Source organism: Amblyraja radiata, chromosome 1 (assembly GCF_010909765.2).
Source record: "Amblyraja radiata isolate CabotCenter1 chromosome 1, sAmbRad1.1.pri, whole genome shotgun sequence".
Classification (NCBI taxonomy): domain Eukaryota; kingdom Metazoa; phylum Chordata; class Chondrichthyes; order Rajiformes; family Rajidae; genus Amblyraja; species Amblyraja radiata.
Genome location: NC_045956.1, coordinates 63,129,047 through 63,142,689, shown reverse-complemented (window position 1 = coordinate 63,142,689; position 13,643 = coordinate 63,129,047). Strand labels below are relative to the sequence as shown.

Here is a 13,643-nt window from a genome sequence, read left to right as displayed (position 1 = left end):
CAGCATAGAAATTAGTCTTTTGGCACATTACATCTATGCTGAATTTTTTCCTTTCCATGTATGTGTTGGCATCAAGAATTCATGAATCACTGGTGTTGGAAACCACAATCATGGTGTCAAAATGTAATAAATGCCCAGCAAGATCTCTGTGGTTTTGGGGGTAAGTTTTATGGTCAGAGGGACAAAATTTAAAGGATATGTGCGGGGAAAGATATTTTGGGTACCTGGAACATGTTGCCGGGGGTGGTGGTGGATGCAGATACCATAGTGACATTGAAGAAACCTTTGGATTTGCAGGAAATTGAGGGACATGGATTATGCGCAGGTAGATTTGGTCTTGGCATCATGTTCGGCACAGACATTGCGGGCCGAAGTGCATGTTTCTATGCTATATGGTTCACTCATGTTGTAAACTATGTAGGAAAAATAAAGGCAACCTTATCCAAATTAGATTTGTTAACAATAGCGTTGGCCATTGGTTCTGCTAACATTTCAGACTTTCAACTCTTATAAAGAATGTATCCCTTTGAACAATTGTGCTGTGTTAAGTTCAGAAATATAGAAACCTCTTAACAATGAAATGATGAAAACAAAGAGGTGGGAAATTGGCTGGATTGATCTTAATGTTACAGTCTGCACCCAATATTGGAGAAATAATAATTGGAGTTTGTATGAATCAGTAGCAGTTGTGAGGGAGGGAGATGCTTGAAAACAGCTTGTTGTCACAGCAGTAAAAAGAGAAAATGCTGGAACAACTCAGCAGGTCAGGCAGCAGTTGTGGAAATGGAAACAGTTAACCTCTTAGGTCAAAGATCCTTCGTGAGAACTGTTTCTCTCTCCACACATGGTGCCTTGTTTTTGCTGAGTTTTTCCAGCATTTTTTAAAATTTCAGATTCCCATCATCTACAATTCATCTTCTTAGCAAACGCATGGATTGGAAAATGGAAAGGAAATTACATCTCACAGACCACTGAATTTTAATGAAATGAATTCATCCTTTAATTTAAAAAAGGGGAAACAAACAATCAGTGCTGAACAAGATGCCCCTGTAAGCTCATCCCATTTGCCTGCATACTACCCATATCCCTCTATCCTGATCATTTACATGCCCAAATGGTTTTCAAATGTAAACCAAAGATAGATACAATTACAGGAAGCATTTCTGGATAGAAGGAAAGGGTAACGTTTCAGGTCGAGACACTTCTTCAGACTGGAATGTTGTTATTGTACCTGCCTCCACTACATCCTCTGGAAGCTTGTTCCGTTTTCTCCCCTCCCTATATGTGAAAACAATGCCTTTCAATGTACTATTAAACCTTTCCCCTCTCATCTTAAATCCATGTTACAGATTCCATCACCCAGGGAAAAAGACTTAGCACATTCTCCTCAACTATTCCACTAAAATCACAGCAAATGTATGAAAATCATTGCATGCAACATCACTCACGAGTTGCTCTTTACTCCTCTACTCATTTTGATGCTGATTTGCATGTGATAGTCAGAGTGGTAAAATACTGTTCCTTACAATCAGAAATACCTTAAGATGGTTCAATCATTGGATGTGACTATATGAGAGAAACTATTAGAGATTTACAATATGAAATATCACTTATTTGTTTGTATATGTGTTTGATTCACAATTGTAGCTATGGCATCTTTAGGTGTTTATGTCAATTGGGCAACAAATCTGTAGAACAGATTGGTACACAATTCCTGATTGTTAGAAGATTTAAGATTGGAGACGAGGCGAGTCAACAGATGACATTTGGTAAAATGTTTCCAAATTGTTGCATGTTAAATGGTTATGCAATAATGATATATAGTCTTGTATGATGAACAGTAAAGTAGGTGCTGCCAGAGATTTATGGAGCAATGGATTAAATTGTGCATCCGGCATAAATAAGTAATATATCTGCCTTCCTTAGTTAATGCAAATATGTTCAATTAGGAACATTGACTATTGCCTTCTGCACTTCATCATAATGTCTATTGGAAAGATGTTGTTAAGATGGGAAGATTTTATGATGATGTTGCCAGGATTTGAGGGCCTGAGCTATAAGGAGAGGTTGGGCAGGCTAGGACTGTATCCCTTGGTGTGTAGAAGGATGAGAGGTGATCTTAAAATGGTGTTTAGGATCATGAGGGGAATAGAAAGGGTAGATGCGCAGAGTATTTTACCCAGAGAAGGGGGATCACAAACCAGAGAACATAGGTTTAAGGTGAAAGGAAAAATATTTAATAGGAATTCGAGGGACAACCTTTGCACATAGAGGGTGATGGGTATATGGAAAGAGCTGCCAGAGGAGGTCGTTAAGCAGAAACTATAACAACATTTAAAAGACTGACATCAGTCTGAAGAAGGGTCTCGACCCGAAACGTCAATCATTCCTTCTCTCCAGAGATGCTGCCTGTCCCGCTGAGTTACTCCAGCATTTTGTGTCTACCAAAATTTAAAAGGTATTTGGACAGGAAGATGGAAACAAAAGGTTCAGAGGGATATGGGACTAGAGGCACTTTGGTCGGTATGGACACACTGGACTGAAGGCATCATTCTATGACTCAAGGATTGTGAGACTTACATGCAAAGACCTTGGATAACTGAGGACTGCATAAATAAGGAACAGGTCAAAGTCTAAACTATATAAATTCCCACATCCCTCAGAGAAATTATCACCATACCGCAGGATTTTTTTTCTATCTGTAAACACATAAGGAATACACAAGAACATGGTAACAGGAGTAGGCCATCAGACCCTACACCCTGTCGGGCCATTTAATGTGATCTTGGCTGATCTATGTTTGCTTCAACTCCTGTGCCAGTTCACCATTCCTCAATCTTTCAAGTATTTACTATCTCTGTCTTTAATACAACTAATGTTGCCATTCTTTTACATTCCAAGCATTATAAACCCACACTGTCTAGCTTTCTTGATATGACAACCCTCACATCCTGGAATTAGCCTGGTAAATCTTCTTTGAGTGACTGCAACATTACTATATTCTTTATTGATAAGAGGAACAAAACTGAATTGTGATATACCATTGACATTTAAATACTGTTTACCTAAACTGTTCATGTTTATGACAGATTAATTAGGAATGTTGATGTAGCAAAAAGTATAAGAAAGATGAGTAGTTTGTAATATATTAAACCCAAGAGATTATGTTCTGGGAGAACATGATGGGAAATGATGCCAACATTGTGAAGGGAACTTATGGGTGTTAGTAGAGGCAATAAATAGATTTATCAGGTATAAAATACCCATGTAAAAGGCAATAAATGTGTCTTTTATTGCATACTTTTGCAAGGTAAATGGAAGAATTGTTCCCTCGTAACAGGAAACGGGAGGTTAAAGATTACTTTGGGGAACTGAAAAAAGAGAGGCTGCAGAGACATTGATCAATGGTGAATAGTTTCAACAGTTTAAAATCCACATGTAGCCATTATGTGGTGCGAATATATAAATGCTATGGGTGCTGAGAATCTTTGAAACACTTTGGGTTCTCTCAAGAGTTTCCCAATGCCCACTGTTAAAATAAACCGACTGGTTTGAGAGACTTACCACTGCTCTATGGGATGTTATTTGTATCTGTTCCTATCTGAGTCGTAGTTAAGAGGGCAACTGAACCCCATGTAAAACCCACCCAGACTCAGGATATTGGTTAAGCACAATATTTCCTCCAGCAAATAGGGTAACACAGTGGCACAACAGTAGAGTTACTGCCTTATAGCTTCAAAGACCCGATTCGATCCAGACTATGGTTGCTGTCTGTACGGAGCTTGTATGTTCTCCATGTGACCGTGTGGGTTTTCTGCGGGTGCTCCGGTTTCCTCCAACACGCCAAAGACGGACAGGTTTGTAGGTTAATTGGCTTTGGTAAGTTGCAAAAATTGTGTGTAGGTTAGTGTACAGGGTGATCATTGGTCGGCTTAGACTAGGTGGGCCAAAGGGCCTGTTTCCACACTGTATCTCTAAAGTATAAATGTAAAATTATAATTCTTTCATTTTATTTACTGAAAATTGTGCAGGTCTCCAATATCTTTCAATGCAAAAAGGGAACAATTATCTAATTCAAAGTATTAATGTGGCAACAATTCATGGAAGATAAGCACAAGGTGCTGGAGTAACTCAGCGGATCAGGCAACATCTCTGGAGAAAAAGTTTGGATGAAGAATTCGATCTTTCTATGTCATTTCTATTTAATTGTTTGTGTATCTACCTTCCAGCACAACCCTCTGTCAAACTTCATGAACACAATGGACATAGGGGCTAAAGGGTATCTACAAGGATTGAGACAGAATAATCTTGGTTTAATTTTGTGGATTGAAGGTGATACCTGAAGTGTTATTAATTAAGAATTAGGAGTGTCACAGATAGGGTAAATAAAAGAACGTTTTTCCTCACGCCGATAATCCTCAAGACTGGCGCCCGCAAGGATGTGTTCTCAGCCCCCTACTATACTCCTCATACACTCATGACTGTGCAGCCAAATCAAGCTCATATTTACACGTTTGCAGATGACACCACTGTAGTTGGCCGGATAGCAAATAATGATGAGACGGAGTACAGGAAGGAGATTGAGAACCTCGTAACCTGATGCCAAGACAACAATCTATGTCAGCAAGACAAGGAACATTGCGATTGTCTGTAACAGGTTAACCGCCTAAGCAGACCGACACTTTGAAACGGCAGCGCATATAAAACCGCTGGAGCAGAAATTCTAAAATTTGGCGGGGTGGGCCTTGTGGCACAAATTTGAAGCCTAATTTCCCTTACCTGAAAAGGAAACATGGAATGTATGACATAATATCATTACATCTGTGAGTGGTACAGAAAAAACTTTGATTAGCTAAAGAAAATTAAACTGCCTGTTCCAATTTCCTAATGGGCACAATTTCATCCAGGAAAAATTGACCACAATATGACCTAAATTAAATTGATTTGGTGCATTAATGGCGCAATAAAAAGGACACAAATCGATTCTATATCTAGACAATCATAGCACCACTAAATTAAAAAAAAGGTTGCTTACAGTTGCATCCTGAAAAAGGCACTGCAAATCAAAGATCTTAGAGCAGAGCTCTTTGCTGCTAATTAGCTAATTACTATGGATTGTAAGAATAGGTGAAAACACTTTATTCTTAATTTCACTATGCTACCTCACTTTTTTAAAAGAACCATGCAAATTGAAATTACTATAATCTATTTTTTTCAAAATCAATTAGAATTTGTTTTAAACTAAACTAAATTTCTTTCACTTCAAAGTTCAAAGTATTACTATAATTTACCTTTCATTATCAACACAGATGAAGCATTCTTGCCACACTTTATCCTGCCCCTCCTTTCTTCTCGCTTTCGTATATCCCCCCTCCCCCTACAAACAGTCTGAAGTTGGGTTCTGACCTGAAACATCACCTATCCAGGTTCTCTAGCGATGTTGTGTTCAAAAGGGAACTGCAGATGCTGTTCTCTAGCGATGTTGCCTGACCCAGTGAGTCACTCCAGCACTAAGTGTCTTTTTTTTCAAACATTCCTCCATAAAGTTGAAATAAATTGTCAGTCAGCTGGTTCTAAAGCTCAGAATGAAGCAAGTTGTTTCATGAATTCTGACAGCCCTTCATAAATTTTGTAGCTATTTTAATAGGCCCAAATAGGACCAGTAGCCCTGTCGGAGTACATGCGGCGGTAATCAAACCAATACCAGAGAAAATCAACCTGACCTGATCTTGAGCAATCTACTCACACGGATGCATCTGAAACTTGAAAATGCTGGTGGTGTGAAATCTCCACACTGAGGACACTTTCCAGACTTGGGCTGCGAGCTGAATTCCAGAGGTGGCATGATTAAGCAGGATGAACCTCAACAAACTGTGGCCGAGTGACAGACGAGGTAGACGCAAATGATGGAAAGTAATTAACTCTTAACTCAGTAATGATAACAGTCAATGGGCTCAGTTATTTCCTGGGGGAAAACCAACCTAAACAACATAAACACTCTGTATTAGTTTTTTAAACACAATAAAGTCATACCACATGGAAACAATTTGTCCATGCCTACAAAGATGCTTCTTCTAAGTTCCATTTGCCCGCATTTAGCCATTATCCCTCTAATCCTTTCCTATCAATATACCTGTCCAAGCGTATTTTAAATGCTTTTATAGTGTGTGCCTCCTCTGCCAGCCTATTCCACATACCAAGCACTCTCCGAGTGAAAAAGTTGCCCCTTAGGTTCCTCCTAAATCTTTCCCGAATCACTTTAAACCCATGTCCTCTGGCTCTTGATTCTCCACCCAGGGTAAAAGACTGTGGTGCATTCACCCTCTCAATTCCGTTCATGATTTCTTTCCATTTAGAGGGAATGCCATCCAATATGTTCTCCCAAGCGCGAGCAAATGGCTGAGCTCACAACTTTTGCACCCATATTACAGGGGAAACCGGATCTACAGCTGCCATGGAAAATGCGAAAAACCAGAGAGGGAAGGAGAGGGACTGAGGGAATCAGGGAATCTGAAAAATGGATACATCAGTGAGGTAGGACATTAGCATCAGATTCTACGGACACCAATACGAGGGAGCCGGCCAATTTAGTGCCACTATTGTTCACGTTGTTTGCACAGACTAGTTTGCACAGCTGCACCCATTTACCTGGGTGATTCTTCCAAAAATATACTCCATTCATAAAATATGGTTTTCCAAAAAAAGTATATGGCATTGGCTTCATTCACTCTCCCAAACATTTTTTTTAACATCTTTACAAGTATGTTAATACATCAAGAAAGGTACAGGAATATCCCAAGAGATTCTCCAGGAATAGTAAGAATTATGGGGTGACTGGGGAGAAAATTGATCATCTCATATGCTCAGTGTATCCATCTTTGTGCAGGTCCTCAAGAGATGGGCAAGATATTAAATAAATATTTCCGTTTGTATTTTACTGAGGAATGAATTGCAGAGGCCCTTGAGAGCTATTTGCATCATCGTTAGCCATAAGTAAAGTTCCGAATGACTGGAGTGTAGCGAATAGAGTCATAGAGTGATACAGTGTGGAAACAGGCCCTTTGGCCCAACTCACCCACACCGACCAACAATGTCCCAGCTACCCTTGTCCCACTTGCCTGCGCTTGGCCCATATCCCTCCAAACCTGTCTTATCCATGTACTTGTCTGTTTCTTAAACGATAGGATAGTCCCAGCCTCAACTACCTCCTCTGGCAGCTTGTTCCCTACACTCACCAACCTTTGTGTGAATAGGTTCCCCCTCAGATTCCTTTTAAATCTTTTCCCCTTCACCTTGAACCTATGTCCTCTGGTCCTCGATTCCCCTACTCTGGTCAAAAGACTCTGTGCATCTACCCGATCTATTCCTCTCATGATTTTGTATACCTCTATAAGATATCCCCTCATCCTCCTGCGCTCCATGGAATAGAGACCCAGCCTACTCAACCTCTCCCTACAGCTCACACCCTCTAGTCTTGGCAACATCCTCGTAAATCTTTTCTGAACCCTTTCAAGCTTGACAATATCTTTCCTGTAACACGGTGCCCAGAACTGAACACAATATTCTAAATGCGGTCTCACCAATGTTTTATACAACTGCAACATGACCTCACAACCTCTATACTCAATACTCTGTCTGATGAAGGCCAAAGTGCCAAAAGCCTTTTTGACCACCTTATCTACCTGCTAATCGACCTTCAAGGAACCATGCACCTGTACTCCTAGACCTCTCTGCTAATGTTGAAGAACTATTTATGAAGGGCATCATGGACAAGCCAGGAAACTACAAGTCAGTGAACCTGACATCGGTGGTGGGTAAATTGAAGGACAGGATCTGGAAGCATATGGATAGGTGGGGTTGATTATATCGAACATAGATATACAGCTTGGAATCAGGTCCTTCAGCCCAACTTGCCCACGCCGACCAACATAGAACAGGAATAGGCTCTAAGGCCCACGATGTCTATACCGAACAAGATGCCAGATTAAACTAATCACTGCCTGCAGGTGATCCATATCCCTCCATTCCCAGCATATCCATGTGCCTACTCAAAAGCCTTTTAAATGCCGCTATTGTGTATATCCACAACACACCTTGCAGCATGTTCCAGGCATCCACCATTCTTTGTGTAAAAAACATTTCCAACATATTCCTTTTAACTTTGCCCTTTCACCTTAAAGCTGTGCCCTCTGGTCTTTGACATTTCCATCCTCGGAAAAAAAGTTCTGACTGTCTACCCATTCTATGCCTCTCATATACACTTTTATCAGGTCTCCCTTCAACATCCAGCGTTCCAGAGTAAACAATCCAATTCTGTCCCAATGTCTCCTTATAGTTAATGTCCCCTAACCCAGGCAACATTCTAGTAAACCTCTTTTGTATCCTCTCCAAAGCCGCCACATCCATCCTGTAATGGAGTGACCAGAATTTCAATCAATACTTCAAATGCGGCCTAACCAATGTACTATAAAGCTTCATGACTTCCTGACTCTTATACTTCTGTGACCAATACAGGCATAGGCCTTCTTTACCACTATATCTACTTGCGTTGCTACTTTCAAGGAACTAGGGACTTGAAGCCCTAGATGCCTCTGTACACCAATGCTGTGAAAGTATACATTGCTTTTTAATGTATACTTTCCTCTTTTGATCAACCTCCCTAAGTGCAACACCTCACACTTGCTTGGATTAAACTCCATCAGCCATTTCTTCAGATTCAGATTCAGATTCAGATCCATCACCCATTTCTGGTGCTGATCGATACCCCGCTGCATACTTTGACAGGTTCACTCACTGAGAAACTCAACCATATTAAATAGGTGAAGGAAGCACAACATTGCTGCATTGAAGACTACTCCAAATTATTCTTGGTATTACAGGAAAAGAAATCAAGAATTGCCATTTATTATATTTCATAAGTAAAATGACCGTACACCAATCGCTAATAAAAAGGCACCATCATTATTTGTAACAAGGTATTAACTATAAGGTATTATTTTAATAGTTAGTTAGTTAATGTTACGTCATTCAGTTCAAAACGGCTTAGATTTTGTGTGTGTTTCCAATTAATTAACAATTAAGAAATATGGTCTTCAGTTATATAAATGCCTGGTCTGAATCAGCAATTTCTTAAAATTCCTCTTTTATTTCTATTACATGTGAAAAGATGTAATAATCTATGTAATGTACTATATAATGATTGTAAAAAAAGATTAAGTGTTCTCTCTGCATTGGTCTAAGAACGATGGGTTCAATATCTGCAATATTTATCACAACAACTAAGTTTTAAACAAGTGCTTCTTTTATAATAATTCCCTAACCAATCACCACTGAACACTTTACCTGCAGTGGCGCTATTCAGGAATAAATCCCACTACTGGAAGGAATCACTGAATGCGCCAAACTGATTTATAGATTCTTGTGAGCTCCAACATACAAACATAGAAAAAATCATTACCTGTTGATTAGCTGCACCAGTCAAAATTCACTAATTAAATCAACCATTTTCTTAACCATTGAAAATGTTATATTTTCTGTGTTTTTTTTACTGGCCTTCACTTAAACTCATTTGATACATAACTAAAAATAGACTTCTTACACTAAATACTATTTTGGAATTAATGTGATATTAATGAAAATTATCTGAGACTTCAAATCATTCCTATCGTTCATCAAAACAATTTTGCATCAGTTTAAAACATACCCATCAATAAACATTTTGACAAGAAAAGGTGTTGCCTAAAATCCAAATAATTTGTTGCAGTGCAAGGGCACAGTATATTGCATATATTTCCAATGTTGTCGAACCATTCTCAAATCTCATTATGTTTTTTACTGCAGCTAACTTAGAATCTCAAACCCTACTGTCAGAAATGGAAAGTGCGAGATTGCTAATTGCAGCAGTTCCTTATAATGCATCCTGGTGTTACTGGACAGCAAATGATTCCCACTGCAGGAAAGCATTTGAATTGTCCTATTAAACAGTGCCATCTCAGCTACTTTAATTACATTTTGGATGATTTAATATGACATTTTAAAATAAAAGCAGCAACTAGCAATAATAAAAGCATTTCATAGAAAAGGATTTATGTTAGATGTCACAATAAAGAAGACAAATATATTTATTTAAAATATTTTTTAGCATTACATACAAGCTGTAGTACATGAAAACAGTCCCTCGGCAGAGCAGAAGCAGTTGAGCAGTTTATTGCAGATACTGTTTGCTGCAAGGTGTATGGCCAGCTAGTGTCTCTGTGCATGCTGGTGATAGAGGATTCATGCACACGCAAGCACATACATACACACACACGCACTTGAATAGCACTGATGGATATAGCATAAGCATTGTATGGAAGCAAACCACAGTTGCAATCTGAATCAAAGAGAGCTAAAAAAAAATCTAATCCAGTCAATTAAACCTGGTATAGTATCCTGCATAGAGCATCTATTGATAGGTACTCAGCTTGGCAATGTTATCAAATTAATGCTGTGCTGAGGGGGCTGGCAGATCTCCACAATGCAGTGAATCTGTAAGCATTGCTGAGTAAAGTCACGTATAGTAGGTGTTTTTAAAAACATTGAGGGACACTATATTTTTGGTAAGTTGCCATACCTTGCGTTTACGACCTAACTGCTCACTGCTTCTTCTCGATTGCCTCTTTCTCTCTTTTTCTCTTGCCTTTTCCTTATCCTTCTCCTTCTCCTTCTCGTCATGATCAAAATCCCGGGCTTTTTTAAGGTGAGCTGCAGCATGAGCCATTACAGAAGGAAAACAACAAGAGACCCTGGTTTTAAAAACTCAAGTCACCCCAACTAGAGATTGTTGGCAAGGACAAAGCAAAGGAGGCTGGAATCAAGGTCTGCAAGCCCATTGGAAAGGTCACCTCCCAGGTAAAACACTTGCAGCACTATTAATTCAAAATATAATGTAGCTCCACGGACATAATCCTCCCAGAGAACAGGGAAGCAAGTTTGAGCCCAGCTCTCTGCAGATCTGCAATAGGTAATAAGGCAACAGACTTAGAGCACATCCTTGAGCACACGCGTCAGAATAAGGCCTTCTGGGCCCTGGGACTGGCTGTGTCCCCCGACTAAGAGGAAGCAGGACTCATATTGATGGAACTTGAGGGGGAGCCGAGAAATGGTGCAGTCTGTTTTAATGCCTGTACTGCTGCTGTCTCTACTGGAGTACTGAATATTTATCTTTTAAAGCTATTTTTTTCCTGACCATGAATTTCTGCAATCAGCGATTGTACAATAATCTAATAGGTATGTAGATGGAAAATAGATTTTTTTATGGTTTTGTATCTTATCTAATCTAATGATTTTTGTTTATAATGATTTGTTTTTCTACTCAAATATCTAAACTATTTAATTAAAGATGACCTTAGAGCCTGTTTGTATAATGTAGTACATATCTCAAACTATGGATTGTCTGGGTGGTGTTTAATTAATTATAGCTGTTTCATTAGCAGATAAACGCAGCATCAGTAATATGCTCACAATAACACCCTTGAAACTGAATATTGAATCTTAAAACAGGTATTTTCCTGAAAGTAAAAATCAAGGGCAATGTAGCTCATTGAATAATTACTTAACAAAGTCAGTATGCACAGATAATTAATCTAAATCTCCATGAATATACAGTCCAAACACTGCGTCAAACAACATGGAACACTAGCAAAACTGAACCCAATAATTGAATACCATTCTACAATTTTCACACTTGCTTATTTTGATATTTTTCCCTCAGAACATACAATTAAAACTCTAATTATAACTTAACATCAAATTTAACATTAACATACAATGGGGTTTTTTCTGTCTTAAAGAGAAAAAGTGATCAGATGGCGGAAGGGGGGTTAAAAGGAAGGAGATAGAGAGAAGCCTTAAGGGCCTGTCCCACATGTGACGTCTGTTTGATCGTGAGTAGTCGTCCAAAGAGTCGTACTTTTTTCTGGTCGCCGCTGGATTTTCAACATGTTGAAAATTTTCGGCGACCTGCTGTGACTATGACGGGTGCCGGCAGTCGAGGTAAAAATCACATAAGTGGGACAGGCCCTTTAAAGTGATAAGTGGAAACAAGAGGATTCAAAAGCTGACAAGAAAGGAAGATGATAATTTGAACCAGATAAGTGAGTGGGTAGTGGGTAGTGGGTAGATACGGCTGTAGGTAATGAGCACATGAAACTGGGTGGGGGAGAATTAAACTGGGGGTCGAGTGACATAGTAGGGCAGGTAAGGACTGACTAGGGACAGTTAACATATTTTTGTAAGGGTGAAATCCTGCCTCATAATTTTGATTGAGATTGATGGTTAGGAAAGTTCTAGAGGGAAATGGACCAAACGCGAACAACTTGTACTATCTTAGATGGGGCACCTTGGTCAGCGTGAATGTACGGCCGAAAGGCCTGTTTCTATTTTGAGAAGGAGACCTTCATGAATTTGATATAATTTTTTTTGAATAGGTGACCAAAAGGATTGACAAGGGAAGGGCAGTAGATGTTGTCTACCAGCTCTCCATAAAAGTGGCCTAATTTACTGAGTACTTCCAGAATTCTGTTTAAATTGAGAAACTGGATGAGTGCACCTCCCAATACTAAAGAAATATGGAACATAGAACAAGTGATTCTATTCTGCGTGCACATGATCTCTATCCATCCATGCCCTGCATATTCATGTCCTTATCTAAACGCCATTTAAACGCCAGTATCATATCTGCTTCCACTAGCTAGCAGTGTATTGTAGGCACCCATCACGCTCTCTATAAATATTCTGACCCACATATCTCCTTTAAATTTATACTCCCTGACTTTAAAGCTATGTCCTCTTGTCCTTGACACTTCTACCCTGGGGAAAAAAGATTCTGACTGTTTATCATATTCGAAAGGATTTAATTGACATAAGCACGAGGAATGGAACAATTAAATTGTTTGCTGCAGTTTTGCAGGCCCATTAACACAATAAGGCAAGAACAAATATACACAGTGTCATAGAGTTACAGAGTTATACAAGGTGCAAACAGGCCATTCAGCCCACTTTGGCATACTGGTAATTATTAGCATACTGCTCCAATTACTGGTATTTGGCCCAAAGCCCTCTTAACATTTCCCATCCATACATCTGTCCACGTATTATTTTAAGTCGTAGTTGTATCCACATCCACAGCTTTCTCTGGCAGCTCCTTCCAGATATGACGACGTCGTGAGTGATAAAAACTCTTAAAACTCTCCCCTCTCACCTGAAGCCTATGCCCTTTAGTTTTAGAATCTTCAACCCGGGGAAAAGACTATAAGCGTCACTTCATCCATGCCTTTCATGATCCTGCACATCTCAATAAAATCACCCCTCAGTCTCCGACACTCCAAAGAAAAAAATCCCAGCCTATCCACCCTCCACTTATAACTCAACCCACAAGCCAAGGTAACATGCTAGTGAAACTCTTCTGCACACTTTCCAACTTCATGACATCCTTCCTCTAGCTGGGCGACCAGAACTGCACATAGAACTCCATGTGTGGTCTCACCAATACCTTGTACAGCTGCATCATGATGCCCCAATTTTTGTACTCAATACCCAATGAAGGCAAGCGTGCCAAATGCCACCTTCACCGACCTGTCCACCCGACTTCAGGAGTGCACACA

General features: G+C 39.5%; 1 protein-coding gene across 35 annotated transcripts in view; it reads right to left on the bottom strand.

Moving 5' to 3' along the window:
* The window catches only part of ank2 (ankyrin 2), a 524,159-nt gene that overhangs the window by 328,225 nt on the left and 182,291 nt on the right, over positions 1 to 13,643 (bottom strand). For 9 of the 35 annotated variants that reach the window (XM_033022934.1, XM_033023059.1, XM_033022951.1 and 6 more), the window contains exon 1: positions 10,613 to 10,919. The exons of 4 other annotated variants lie outside the window; for them this stretch is intronic. In XM_033022934.1, coding sequence (XP_032878825.1) covers positions 10,613 to 10,759 — 147 coding nt within the window. In that variant the 5' untranslated portion in view covers positions 10,760 to 10,919. Of the gene's footprint in view, positions 1 to 10,612; positions 10,929 to 13,643 lie in introns of those variants that run through there. 22 more of the 35 variants (XM_033023051.1, XM_033023113.1, XM_033023013.1 and 19 more) reach the window with 12 other exon arrangements.